The 15612-nt window shown below is 40.3% G+C and overlaps 1 protein-coding gene across 10 annotated transcripts in view; it reads right to left on the reverse strand.

Moving 5' to 3' along the window:
• The window catches only part of kiaa1217 (KIAA1217 ortholog), a 120402-nt gene that overhangs the window by 25176 nt on the left and 79614 nt on the right, over positions 1-15612 (reverse strand). For 6 of the 10 annotated variants that reach the window (XM_075452114.1, XM_075452109.1, XM_075452115.1 and 3 more), the window contains 2 exons: positions 5544-5624; positions 4258-4453 (listed from right to left, as the gene is read on the reverse strand). In XM_075452114.1, coding sequence (XP_075308229.1) covers positions 4258-4453; positions 5544-5624 — 277 coding nt within the window. Of the gene's footprint in view, positions 1-2090; positions 2252-4257; positions 4454-5543; positions 5625-15612 lie in introns of those variants that run through there. The other 4 variants (XM_075452118.1, XM_075452119.1, XM_075452110.1 and 1 more) reach the window with 2 other exon arrangements.

Genomic DNA, 15612 nt, shown 5'->3' on the forward strand with positions numbered 1-15612 from the left:
TGATGTGCAGTCCTGCCGACAGGAATGTTGTCTGCGCGCTGTGCGTGTGTGACCTGCTGACACTGTGTGTTACATCATCAGCGAAACTGCTGACAAGCTACAAAAACAACACCCCAAACCATACGTGGTGATCTCTGTTGATTTAAAAATAAATTCAATTTTAAAAATCTGAAATAACGTAGCCTGACTTGCTTTGCGGTCTGGTGAAAGCAATTATGCTCTAAGATCATTCAGATAGGGAGAGGACAAAAAATACATCAGATTAGGAGGTTAATTTTTCAGATTGGGTTGAGAAATCACCCAAGATTGAACCAAACATTGGCTCAAAAATCAAGGCGGATATTTTAGGTATTGTTTCCCTGCAAATGTTAGCAAAGAACTGAAAAAAGAAAAATTTAAGATTTCGATTTTTGCTACGTCTAGACTTATCTGGATTAATACAACAGTCGAAAAGTCTAAAATAGAAACAAAAATGCATGCATAGTGCAGTTTAGGTGAACCTCAAATCCCTTCCAACACATGATCTCAGTAAAAATGGAATTAACTGATATAATTCTTACTCAGTGAAAAGGCAGTGGGTAGCTGCCAAAAAATGTAAGCCCTTGTAGTGGCTGCTCAGTGCAAAATAAACATTGCATGTATGCCACTGAACTCCTTGTGCTTCATCTAATGTGTCATTTGTACAACCAAACTGTTGTATCTCAAACACACAGAGAAAACACCCATCTCTTGATTTTTGATTCGATGGATGCTCCATGGTATAGTTTGAGCTTAAGTTGTGCTCTGTGCAGTTAACTTTTGTCAATTAGAAAATCATTATTCTCGGTGTTGTGAGTTCTGACCTGAACTGTGGCAGAAAGAGCATAGAAAAATCAAACTGCATCAATGAACACTGCCACAGGACTTTTTAGAGGCATATTTGCAAGGCAAACAGCATTGCTTTAAACCTGGTCAACGCTAGAAAACAGCATGCTGTAGGATAAGGAAAAATGAACAAATTACTTGAAACTAATACAGTCAATCGGGACAGAAGTAGAGGGCAAAAGCAGAGCTATGTGCTCAGGGTGGAACAGTAAAAGTTGCGCATCAAAAAGACCAAAGCATGAACCTCTGAACCCTGGGTGTGGCATCTGTACCGTGTTTTAGAAAAACAGATGTCTCTCCCACAAAATTTATGAACACGCCTACACTGCAGTTGTATAAACAGTGGCCGAAAGAGAGAGAGAGAGAGAAAAAACATTTCTATTTCCAGCCTCTGATTCATTGTTTCAAACCTGTGGCAACAATAGCACCTAATGAAGTTATCATATAGGTTATATTTGTTCAATGCTATAGTTCAAATCATCCAGAAAAGTTACAGTTCATTAACTTCAGAGACAAAAGTTGAGATCAATTTCTGTCTCTCTTGCATTTGTGCACTGAAAATAGCTCAGTTTAAGGGAAGGAGGCATGGTTTTACTTGGTGTAAAACCCGTAAAAAAAGACTCAGCCAGTAAAAGCTCCCAGATGTTAGTGAAATATTATACAAGATCATACATGTTCCACGAGACAGAGTGAGACACAGAGAGGGCAAATCCAGGAAATAAAATTGCTGAGTCTATCCATTGCTCTCTCTGGTCTGTCTGGGTTCCTGTGTAGTAATAGCTTAACAAAGTGCCCATTTGCAGAAACAGTTGGCTAGTTTTCATCCAGATTTTAGTTACTAGAGCAAATTAGATTAATGACTATGTGACTTTGATCAAGCAGGCATTTCATCAACTTTGCTACGAGAAAGTTTAATGGGTAGGTTATAACATGGAATCGTATTACATTCCTGAGCGCCTGGCTTTGCTGAGGACTGGAAACAAATGGCCATTGGGTTTTGTAACCAAATGGGCACAGTGTACTAATTAAGTTTTCTGCATTTCTCCAGTAACACACAAAGCCTGAAACTAAACACAGTCGTGAAAAATATCCTTCTGTGTCGGCTTTAACGATCACAAAGTTTAGATAGCAACAAAAATACAGCAAAACACTGTATCCGAGCCACAAACCAATGCTATTAAATACAGCACAATAATGCAACACTGTAGAATGAATCAGATACTCACATTAACAGGTTTTATGGATTTTTCCTGTTTTCTGCTGGGTCTTATGATGCTAAGGAAAAGAGCACACCAACTCTTGCAGCACGAGCAGAAGATACAAGGAAGCCCCAAATGTCCGTAGGGACTTAGTGAAGCATAAGCATGTGCCTGTGTGTCTGCGTGTATGCAAGTGTGCGAGAGACTGTGGGAGGGACACTGCTGTAAAGTGGTGCCCCCTTTTTTCTCCTCCCCTTCATCACACCATAGCCCCCCACTGTCCCAATGCTTTGTCCTGATGTTTTTGATGGAGGGAGGGAGGCTGATGGAGTTAGTGGGTGTATGTGAGCGCGTTTATGTGTATGTCCATGCACGTAGATTTGTAGTAACGCATTCTTTTTGCGTTTTTGCACTATTCATTTATTTATTTTTTACATCTTTTGGTCATAAGGTATGCCCCTCATGAGACTTTTATTTCAACTGGTAGACAATAGCGTCTTAAGTTGTGAGCTAAGCTTCAAGCCCATCCTGTTAAAAAACAGGCTGTACACTTTTTTTTCCGAGTTTAAAACTTTTTGCACTATTGCAACGACCTAATTCTGCCCAACTTACAGCATTTCTGTGTATGTAGGCAAATTAAGCCCGGTATGTGGTGATAAGAAGACCCATTTCCAGTCCTGTCAATAACAGGATGCCATAGCGTTCTGTGGATGGTTTCTGCTATCTTTCACTACAGAAGAAATGAATTCTAATTAAAACAAAGCTGTGAGCTGAGTGAGAGAGGAATATAAAACAAAAGAATGAGGTGGCTGGATTGAGCAGGAAGGCTTATTTTTGAGTGAATTTGAAGCAAACTCTTCTGCTTCATAAGAAATGCGCATCAGCCTTGTTTTCATTAGTTGCTTGGGAGTGTAAAAACTACATTGTACATTGCTATAATAAGGCTATGTAATAATAATAACTTTTGAGGAGGAAGACACCAACAAAGCCAGCCATCTTGGCCATATATATATGTGAGTCAATACAATATGCAAGATATAGCATGTTGAAGATATAATTACTTCATAGAGCAGATTTAAAAGTTTCGGTATGATAAAATATTGGGATTTTGAGTGACAAAGAACAATAACAAACAGTTGACTGAAACTTATCCAACTTCTTATCTGACTTAGCTCGAAAGCCATCTTCTTGAGATGTTACAGGTGTGATATTGGACACAGGCCGTAGCTTGAACATGTCTACAGGCCCAATCAATGTTGAATCATATGTAGGTTATGGAGCAGCATGCTGCCATTCATACCAATGTGTTTTTAAAAGAAGACCTTACTTAATCCAGCAAGAAAAATGCCAAACCAAATTCTGCAGTTATCTAACAGCATGGTTCCATTGTAAGAGAGTGCAGGTACCAAAAAGACCTGTGTGCAATCAAGACCAGTCATACAATGGAGACTTTGTGTGCGATGTGAAATAAAAATCAGTACAAAGATGTTTCTGAACCTCTGAGCAGCTGAAAACCTTACATTGGGCTTGAACTGGAAACATTTTTCCTTTCAAAAACAAATGGCCTCCTCAAGTTCTTTTAAGACACAGTTCCTAAAAGAAGACGTTGTACAGCACAGTGGTAAACTTGCCCAACTTTTTTGGAACATGTTGATGCCATCAAATTCAAAGGAGATATTGAAAAAGAAAAAAAAAGATGAAAAGTAAAAAAACACTTCCCAGTTTAGTTAGATTTGTAAAGATATCTGATTTTCACAACATTATTACTGCATTATTGTGGCCAAAAGCATTCATGATAATATTCTTGTGATATCACGATGAAACCTAAAATGAAATATATTGATATCAGGCCAATTTATCTTTACTTTTCCGTTTTATGTCTCTTTGGCAACGGAATGACGCTCAGAGAGGTAGGAACTTTAAACCAATCTGAAATCAGTAAGGTTTTGGCTTTATTAGCTAAGATCAAATAGTGATATTACCATATGTGCTTTATAAACCCAATTTTGATTTTCCATTATTTTATTTCAGCCATGATTACTGTCAATACCAGTATACCACAACACGTCTAGTTTTAACATTTGATACGTTGTCTTTGAACTATTTTGGACAAAATACAGAGTTTAAATAATTTGCGCCGACATTTCTCACAGCTGCACAGGGTTGTAAACTGCTTCCCTCATACACAGCATACCTAGTGAGCGGTCCTTTGTCTGGTTTGTTGATCGCACAACAGGCAGGCTGGCACGAACCCGGCTGCCACGGGTAAAGGCTGTGGGTGCTTCTGCCTCAGACATGGCGTCCAGCGAATCTAAGGAAGCCAGGGATAGGTGGTCGACCTGGTCGCCGACACTGGGCTGGGGGCTTGGGCCGTGTTTTGGGCTTCTGCTCTGGAGGGGGAGGCACATGGAAACAATAAAGTGAGGGGTGAGACCATAAACATACTGTGCACATATCATTGTACAGAAAATGTTACACGTTATCTTTGCAATATCATGCAGTAGGTAAAGTGGGAAAACTGCCAGTTTGACACTGTCATGTGTGTTACAAGTCACATACATTATTTGCCAAACAAGATTAAAGAATATTTGATGTTGACTCCTCCACAGCAACAAAATAAACCAGAGGACAGCAGGCATGAAAATGTGTAAAAAAGTGTTACTGATTCATGCTCACACATCAAACTGCTTCACTGTGCTGTCCCACCTGCACATCACTCAACTTACAGGTGATAAATCCCCCAGAACTGTTCTACAGGAATCTAATTTAAAATGTTACATGCACTAACATGTTATGGTTTAAAGATAGTAACAGACACACACTGAGAGAGGTCATTAAGAAACCTACAATGTGTGTCCAAAATAATTTAAAAAAATCCTTTAAAACACTGTTAAAAGATGATGAACTTTTAGAATTTTCTTTTAGCAAAACTTTGATCAACTCTCTTCCCTGTAATCTAATCTGCATAATGTGGCGTCCTCAAGCTGCTGCTACAATAACATAACAGGATGTGTGATATAACTACAGAGTCTTTGAGCTGTTGTGCTGTGCTGTAAGGTGATCTGCCCCTCAGAGGCAAGGAAGGACTGAAAGTCAGGGGCCAGCAAACACAGGGCGCTTTATGAAATGCTCTTCTTCTCTTGAACCTATTAGGTGCTGAAGCTCTAATGCGCCTAGAGCTAAGGTCACACGTGCACATGCAGTCTTTCTCTCACACTCATACACAAAGAGACAAATACCTGAATTTAAACGTTTTATATCAAACAAAGTTGACATTTCTGTAAGCTTTTACAGCCAGAACTGATTTAGCCTGGCAGCCAAGGCGGGCTGGCAGGGGCACACAAGGCAAACACTGAGAGGCATGGCGGCACAAAGGCTGGGAACACATTCACACAGCAGGTGCTGGTGAGAGTGCAAATTAAGCCACACACATGGACACACACGACAGCACGATGCAGATAAGATAAAAGGCCAACTAACTCTGTGGGGCAATTGGATTTTCATCAAATACCTCTGAATGTCAAGCTCAGAGTGAAGGGAGGCGAGCATGCCCTGTAAAAACTGATGGGAGGACAGAGGAGAAAACAAAAAGCACATGGCTAAGAAATGCCATTGAGGGGTTGAGATGGAAAGAGAGATGGTCATCAAGCAAAACATAGATACCATGGAAAACAAATCAATGTCAAAAGCAGACCAAAGAAAAGAAGAAAGAGGGAAATGTGAAGGTATCTTCAACACAATCTAACAGCAGATGGTATTGATTTGAAAAGAATTTGACATATTTTAAAGGATTAAGTAAGTTAAAATTATAACTGACATAACACAATATTCTTTGTTAAACAACAGATCTTCTAAATTAATCACAATGATTTACTTACTCTGTATGCAGGCATTTATCTGATGCAGCTTCACAGCGATGAGGCCAAAACTGCTGAGCTGTCACTCAACTTAGGTAAACCATTTAAAAAACGCTTAGGCTGCAGCATGCGGGGATAAAATTTAATGACCGAAAACGTGCCCTTTTATTTTTGAATGCACGATCATAGTCACCTTTTAAAACAGAGAGGTCACATGGAGTTAACATGTCACCTGAAACCAGACGTGTTGGAAATTGAATCTGAATACTGAATGATTTATGAGCTTATTCGATAGTGGTGGGAGCAAACAGCCCTCCCACAGTGCTGTTTTATCCTCTCATATGCTACTGTCTTACTCTTGGGAGTACGGCCTTCCTCTGTCACCTGTACGTAGTAATTATGTCAGAATGCTTTGGCAGTGTAATCTGATATTTTCTGAAGCATTCGAGTGGACAAAGAAAAGAACACACACTCTGACTTTAAGTTCTATAGCAGTTTACTCAACTAACATGTTGCGGTTTGTTGTGGCTTTTTTTGAGAGGAGTTTAATATCAATATAGTATTTTAGCTAGAGAAGGGAGCATTAGGCACAATACACTTTCTTCCTCAGAAAGAGTTAGGCTTTATGTTATTGCTGCTTCATGTGTTTATGGGAAGGTAAACTAAGCAAAGCAAACTTTTCCCGGCAGCATATGTTCAGCTTCATGTCAGTCACAGTGGAGTAGACGAGTATGTCTGTTACAGTTACTGTCACTGCCATCTATTCAAAGTCAGAAAAATGATCGAGAGTAATATATAGAAAGTAGTTATTTAAACCAAGAGTGCAGTTTAAGTAAAGTAGCTTTATGACACCTTACAAGATGGATGTAGCCAAAAGGCCCGAAGAGGAAAGCTTAAAGGAAAAAAAAAAAGCAATATCATCGGCTTGAGAAACCACCTTAAAACCATTTTGTTCCAGGGTACTAATAACTAAATGACAAACTTCAGGCTTCAAATATTATAACTTAGTTGTTTTTTAAAAAAATATGCTCACCACCATAATGGAGAAGTCACTGTGGTGAGCATATTCTTATAGCTATGCTAATCTTTTATATATATTTATGGATACACTTTTGATTTTCATCATTAGCTGCTGGTGATGGGACTGTAGTGGCCAACTCCCTGACTAAAAAAAAATCTAAAAGAAAAAGCCAAAAAGAAAATTGTGCCATCTATCGTTTCAAAATGGCATTTTCTTGCAAGTTAAAGCTGTTATTTTCCATTACTGCCTAAATTCAGGAACATGTTACATTATGAAGGAGAATTACCCTGGCGCAAATCATAGTTAAAGTAGAACATAAAAGTAGAGGAAATTGCAAATGATCCCTTGCACCGTCTTATGGAAAGGGGTAATTAAGTTAAACCACATCTGACAAATGATGATCGGATAAACATCTCTTTCTCGCTTGCCCCTACTGTTTCTCTTGCATGCATGCATAGATCATCAACTTGACGGTGGCTAGAATATGATATTACCAAAAAAATGCTGCGCCAAAGACACTCCCTCCTCAGCTAACCCCTTTGCGCTTTAAGGTCCAGATGTGAAACCCGCAGGCCAACCGCTGATTAGCACTGTAAAACCTGCTTCAACCCGTTCACACCTACAGTGCATTCCACACCAGTGATTTCCCACACTTCAGTCAAAACAGCATAGCCTGTGATTCTGCTCCTTTAGCAGCAGCTCCCTCTGCACACCACATTGATCTGACAGCTATGATGAATGCGAAACTGAGAGACCAACATTAGCTTATATACAGGAATATGACAAGTTATAAAGTCATGAAAAGAGCCCCTTGGGATGGGCCGTGTCCAGAATATGAAGCTTGAATGTGTCAAAGAAATCAGAAAATGTCGACTCCAGTGATGGTTGGTTGTCTTTTGAGAGCTGGAGCCAGTGCCAGCGGGCTGTTATTATAAGGCCTGCGTCAAATAGTCACCATGATTAGAGTACGTTAGAGCAGGTCTGGATATAACTCAGTGCCTCATCGAAATTCTCATGCGTCGCTTAGAGATGAAAACATCTCTGTTGCAGCAAACCTGTTCCTCGAGTCATAAATTTTCTTGACCTTTACACTTGGAAGACCTTTATATCAAATGGGTGTCAAGAAGAGCATAATGTGGGCCAGAAGTGATTAGGGAAACAACCATGGTTGTGGAGAAAATAGACTTCAGAGTGAAAGCAGTTAAATTATGCTCTGGCTGTGCATTAGTGTGTGTGAGTCTGCTTGACAGTGAGTAAAAACGAGGGATACAAAGAGAGACTGAGTGTGTGCATGAGTGAGTCAGGCCATTGTTCCAGAAAATCTGACCCAAACCCAGGACATCCTACAAACATTTATGCAACAGTGGCTTGAAAAACAGTCGGCTGTCATAAGGAAGAAAGCTCAGATCTGTGTGTCTGCATAACGTTCAGACTTAACAGGTCAGTGCTCTTACACGTGATGTACAATGCCATCACTGCCAGAATCCAACTCCATTCCCATTTACTGAGCATCTTTGAACAGAATAAATGCTTTTCAATTCAACGTGTCACCTGCCTTGACTCTTATGAAGCTTTGTCATAAGAGTCAAGGCAAGATGGATTACATCATATCAAGCTGCCCCCGTCTTGGTTCCTGACAAACAGGCTGAAATGAGGAACAGAGCTGGAGCGATTAAAGTAAATTACGATTGTTAAAAATAATGGCAGTTCCCATCAGGAGCCTGCTGTTACACTTATGGAGATTTAAGTATAGACATAGCCTCAAAAGCTGCCAGATCGCCATGCACCTCACCTGCAGCCAGTCCACACAAAGCCAACTGATTGGTACCTACTTTCTTATATAATCAACATAACTAGTGCCCTAATAACTTTCTCCGAAAAATGGCCTACTTTAAACTTTAAATGGAGGACATTTGCTTAACACCTTTGCAGGGATCTTTTTCACCTTTTGGCTGTATTACATTAGAGATTGTAAACGAACGCTACAGCCAAACCCAGCTCATATGTGGATATATTTATCTAGAACAACAGCCACTGCCTGTGTATGGGTACAATAGCATACATTCACACAAAATCTATTATGCACTCAAACAGAGCAGGACCACACAGGTAACCAGAGAAACAGGTTTTGTGTGTTCATTCTATGGTGTCTTTCCGGGCGTGAAATAATCTAAATATCAGAGGTGGTGACAAATATGGCCTCAAATGAAAGTCCAGCGTTGTGAGCGTGACTTTCCACTTAGGATGCTAAATTAGCTCGAGCTCTGGGGAGCAGAAGTATCGCTGCCTGTAATTACCTGGCCTGATTTACATGGCAAACACATAAGCACAACAGAGTGCTTTAAAGACTGTTTATGTTGCTCCTTAACTTTCCTCATTGTGACACAACATTCAAAGATTCCCATTCCAGTGAAATACACTTTTTTTTTGTGTCCCAGAGCTAATCATTAAACCAAGACTGTTCTTGCTTCCACTTTAGAAATACAGTTGTGCAAACCACATAGACAAAGCTGGATCTGATCAAAACAAACACACGTTTGATAAAACTCAGCGCCACTGCAGTTCTACACAACTCTAAAGACTAAAGCCCCTGTCAATCAACTGGTCTGTATGCTGTCTGTGGACGGACCATCACCCTTTGTCTTCCATAGCCTAAATGACATTATACCAAAATCCCCCAGTCATCTATTCCCATTCATTGCTACCACATCCCTCTGCCGCTCCCTCCTCGGATGCATTCCTCTTCTAATCCTGTTGTCACAATCCCCAGATGACCTTTCAAAGATGGGTTTGCTTGGTAATTGGCAAGTTTTTTTTAGATGACTTTATAGTAACCATAATCAAAAATGACAATGATGGGTTTATTATCTATCTGACTATTCACAGATAGATAATAAAATATCATGCCAAAAAAATATACGTGCAAAGCAATACTCAGAACTGTTGTCAGTTCATGAAATATTAGGCAAAGAGCATCGTCAGAACAGAGACATTACTGTGTCTATTGGCTCATAGTCATTATGAGGCTGGACCTCTTGCACAGCTTATGATATTTTCAACAACTCGGAAACAATCAGGGTTATCGCCAGCAAGCATCCTCCCCTCGTGTGAATTAGCAAGGTTACAGAAGTCAACTTTGCGCAAACATCCAGCGCTGGTTCTGAAATGTCAGACTCAAAAGCAGAGACATTTTGTCTGTGTGCAATAAAAAATCTGACTTTAAAGCCAACTTAAGTGCCAAACACGTTAGAGGTCTCAAAAAACATAAATGCACTATTTACCATTCTCGACATGCTTCAATCTTCTAACAGTGACTTCCATGTGAGACTGGAAACTCCCTGGACTAAAGGAAACAGGGTCTCTTCTTCCTGTGTTATTTCAGCACTTGAAGCACTTGCTCTGCACAACTGCCCTGTCCTGCTCCATTCTCTTTCTGCTATACCCCAGTGCGGATGCACACACCGCCCCCACGTCCCTAACGATCCAGCAGCACAATACAAACACGCACACACACACACAATCCACATCAAGCAGACAGCAGGGGGAAGTTGTTGTTTTGTATGTGTGCTTTTTACATTTGAGCATCATTGTGTGACACTGAGATTTTGTTTGAGAGCGGGGGGACATCTGCTCAAATCATAATGCTTGAATATTTCTTACTTCCGGGCCTTTCCAGCAGCTTCTCGATACTTGAAACTGCTTTAAATTTTGCAATGTTTTTCTGCACATGGCTAGGAAAATAAATTTGATCTTAAAACAGCTGCTTCAACACTAATCCCCACGTCCAGTCTCAGCTTCCACCTCATTGAGGCTATGTATGAAGACAGACAGATGACTCCCCTGCTCACAAGGAGATAAGACTCTTCTCTACTCTCAGGGATCCTGGGAGCCTATGGCAGAATTACAAAATACTCAGCTGGCTCTTGTCCAGTGGCACACACAGGTGGCCATTCTGAAATGCTTCTAAGCATGCTCTATTAAATGTAATAATCGTCACAGGAACATATTGCACCAAGAAGCCGTGTTGTGGTTTCAGCCTTCCCCTCCAGCCAATTTTTTTCATAAGAGCAGCTCAAGACTTATACCAAAACTGGTACAGGCCATGCATGCTACAATTTCCACACATCTATGAATGTGCACACATAACGCCCCTGTCTCACCCGCTTGTTATCTCACTTACCAAACAAATACATGTAAACTATTTGCTGACAACGGCAGCGTTTCGCCCTGTCTGGACCTGCTCTTTAATATAAACCGTAAGTCAACTGTAAGTCACACTGAAAATTCAGGCCTTCTGAGAAGAGTGCAATAACGTTACTCACATGTTCAGAGAATTCCTTCAAAGTGAAACACAAAGGGGACGCATTTGTCAGATAGCCAACAGTATCACAAACCAGGGTTTTATCCAGATAGAGTCTGTCTGGTGGTAAAATGGAGGACCTTCCAGGTCTAATTTGAGCATCCCTATGTGTGTATGTGAGCATGTGGCAGCTTGGATCCTGTGGACATCAAGACAAAGAGGGCCTTCTTCTCTTATGAAGAATCAGAGTCCAGTGTCCTCTACTTGATGTCACACACATACAGACTCACAGTATGAACAAGGCAGCCTTATTCAGGTATTGAAGCCAAACTTTTTTTTTTTTTTTTCCATCTCATCATTTCACGTATGATAAAACAGCTCATGTTTTCTTGCTTCTAGGTCAAAGTATTTCTGTCAAGTCTCAAGTCACCATGAAACTAACCTTGATAATGACGTTGCTATTCGTGCCTAATCAGGGATTCACCAAAAACCTCCCAGCGCCAGTGAAGCAAAGATTTATTGCACTCATTCACTCTCCCAGAGGAGAGTTTCTCGGCGTGTTTATGCATGTCGAAAAAAAGGAGGCAGATAATCAGTGATAAGCTGAAGTTTTCATTAAGCCTGACAGACCAGCACCCAGTGATCCACATTAAAATCCACAGTTTTTTTCTCTCTTCCTGACTGATAGTAACACGGTGTCCATGATCTACCTCTGTTCCGAGTGGCTTATTTCTATAACTCGGTTTTATAACCATAAACGGACACAGAGTCCTGACAGATCTAGGTTATTCAACCATACACAAGTTGCAACTTTTGTAATCTTTCTGCCAATAAACAAAAACAGCCACTGAGGATTGCAGTGCTAAATCATCATCAGGTTCTCCCTGCACTGCGCTCCAGCCACATGGCTGACTGTGTTAACATCAACTTCAAAGTACAGCACTGGCCGGCTGCATATTTGAAGACCTGTTTATGTAAAGCATGAGCCACACTCGACTTGACCATGGTAACTGTGGCACATGCTCCACTTCTGTCAAACCATGAATTCATTACAGATTCCATTGGCCACTTGATCTTGGTATAACTGCCTGCTATAGAATATTACACAGATTCCAGGTGTTTCCTATCATCTATGTCATCTTTAGTGCAAGGAAAGCCTGGGCTCTCTTTCATGTGATTGAAAATATATTTCAAACATCTACAAAATCTGACTTTGAGTTGTTTAGCCCTGCTCTCAATCTACACATGCAAACTCCACCCCGTTAACTCTTCTGAGAAGGGCTAACTGGAAATAAAGCACAGGAGATCATCATAAGGTTTGAACCAGATGCTTGAAGCTGGTTCTATCAGTAGTGAAATCATCCTGGTGCACCTCTGTCTCTGCTTTTGCTTTGAAGTGTGGCTCATGTCTTTGGCCCAAGGAAGAGTCCAGATGTTGGACTGCATGCAAAGACTTGCATACCAAAGGTACAGACAGACAAAACGGGGATGTGCAACTCTCGCTTAGCTCTGGAGGAGCCTTTGCCAATAAATGAAAAAACTTGAACAGTCCACCGTACAAAGTAGTATTTCCAATTTAAATACATAGAATCTATTGATTTAATTGTAATGCAGATTTTTTTTCACACACCCTCAGATATCTGAAGTATGAGCTGTGCTAGCTTTTCAGCTCAAAGAACGCAGAGATAATGCAAACAAATCATATACTGCACTTGTTTCCTTTCATCTCACTTATAAATCAAATAATCTCTGTCTGTCTTCTCTTTGCCTATCTTGACAACCATTAGTCCGATGTTTGTCAAACTGTGCAAAGGCATTTTTGTGGGTTAGGGATAAGGAGGAGCGTAAGTCTCCACTGTTGCTACTTGCTACCACACAGATAATGTCATAGCTAAGGCTAATGCTTGATTTGTGACCTCATCATCATATCACCAGATATTACTTTAGGAATACATACCTAAAATCACCTATTAACAAGTTGTTTAGAACAAGATTCTAAAATGTGGCCACTGACCTACAAAATCAGACTCTAAACCACTTGTAGTAGCATCAATCTGCCGATGCCAACATGCATATGACAGAGAGCACTGCTCTCGTAGCAGTGAAAACAAGCAAAGACCATGAGGGCTAAAATCAAGAGCTCAATAAACACAACACATGCGACTGAAGAAAGGGTGAAATCAGATCGGGTGAAATTTAAATCATGACACTATTTTACGGTCGATGTGATGGTGGACAAATTGCATTTTTTTATTCATCTGAATCATAAGGGCATTCCTTCCCTGACAATTTACCTGACACGACTCCAAATTAAAGACGACTTTAAACATCAGCGCACAAAGACAAAGCTTGTGATTCAATCTTTCATTCATAGTAAAATCTATTGAACGTCATGGGAGTTTATGTAAATATTCACCTTTCACATTTCATGTCATGTATTAGCCCAGATCATTTCTAGCCAAGGTGTTCAGACATCTGAACATACGCTGTATTTTTCCACCATTGAATTATGCTGGTGTGGAGCTGCATAACTCTACATTAGCAGCTGATGCCAGAGACTGCTTTCATTACCTCTCTGTCATTACTTAATAACATGATGGATGTACATATCTGACCACGTATACATGCATGCTTTCAAAGTTTAGTCTTAGCTTCCAAACTGTGGTAACCAGCAAAAGATGGATAAGAAAACTCAGTGATTCCATTAATGTTTCTGAGTCCTGCAAATTTTGTTGAATAATTGAATTACCTGTTTGCCTTTTCTGTACTGGTAAACCTTAGCTGATTAGTAGTTTGGTAACAGAGCGGCCAAGTTGATGGAATAAGTCAAAGAATAGGAAGGTGAGGCTCCTCAGACTGAAGCTACTACATTGACAAATAGTCTTAATTGTTTCTAAAGGAATGTAAGGGCATAAGGTTAAAAATGTCACTGCTCTTCCCTGTCAAGACAATGTGGCCTTTTTAGGACCCTCATAACCACAACCTACCTGTTAGGCCAGAAAAGCAACAAAACAAATAACTCTGCCGTTACTGATTTAAGGCAGCAGTAATACAGCTCTGTTTTGCTGCTGAAAAAGCTCAGACCTGATTAGCTGGTCTGATTAACGCACTGGCGTTGTGTTTGAGACAGCGTGTAAAATTCTGTCTGGCTTGACTCATTATCAGCAGTGATCAGTGGCAGGTCCATCAGGGCCTTCTGTCAGAGGAGCTTAACACCCCCGCCCCCACCGACACACAGCGGGATTAGACATAGCCTTGGCGCCACTCTATTGACCACTTGTCCTCTCAGTTGGGGTGCTGCACCCCTCAAACCCGCCCCCACCCCCCCGGCACGTAACCCCAGTTAACTAGCAGGTCAACGCATGCCCATCATTAACCTTGTGTTTCTTGTCTGTGTAACTGAAAGTAAGTCTCAGAGTGTCGCCTCATGCAGAGGTGGCTGTTAAAAACAGCACCTGTTCATTTATTTGGGGTTGAATAATTAAAAACAGATGTTTTGCTGCGGACCTGCTGGAACAGTATTTGACTGCTTGCTTTCAGCTACAAGGAGCAACATGTGCTGCAATAAAGAGGTGTGAAAATATGTCCTTGGGTTTAAAAAGCTTCAGTATGCCATACCTGAGTCTGTGCTGTTTTTAGTACCTCGGTCACTTGGCTGACAATCTGAGCCAGGAGTTGATATTGACAAATGATCTTTCTTGAGTGTTTTGTTGAAAGCAGAAAACAATATTTCCTCAAGACTAACCCTGGTTCTATTATTTTTTCTTTGATTATGTTTTGCTCTCCTGCAGGGAGCTGATGCACACTCGGAGCCACTGTTATCTAGTTGACCTTGATTCTATGGAGCAAGCGAGTGCCAGGAACAGGAACCCGCAGAGAAAAGCATGTGGGAGACTGGCCAAATGTTGTAATGCCTATTAAAAAAGAAGAGAGAAAATTGTATACTTTGTTTTAGTTTCTGTTCTCACAAATTAGTATTCTTCATGTAGCTGAGTTCATTGTGAATTGTTGGGCTGCCACCTCAATAATGTGGTTACAAAGTATAGTTCTTCATCAATGCTAAATTCATACCACTGATCTGCTTCTGACATGCTGTCAAACTACTAATTTATTTAAATGATCTGTTCATGTGTGAGTACTTTCTTTGCTGTTAACTAATTTGTGTTCCCATTAAAACCTTCGATCCTTACTCTCTTCTCAAATGATGAACAGTTTAATGGCATTCTATATTCTATAGTATTTCACAAAATCTATTTAAGCAAATAAATCATAATCATGCTACAGTGCAATATAAATAAATGTCCCCTTGCTTAAATTGCCAAGCAATAACACAATTTGACTTTAAGAAAAGACAAAAACATTATTGATATT

Source organism: Odontesthes bonariensis, chromosome 20 (genome assembly GCF_027942865.1).
Source record: "Odontesthes bonariensis isolate fOdoBon6 chromosome 20, fOdoBon6.hap1, whole genome shotgun sequence".
Taxonomy (NCBI): Eukaryota; Metazoa; Chordata; class Actinopteri; order Atheriniformes; family Atherinopsidae; genus Odontesthes; species Odontesthes bonariensis.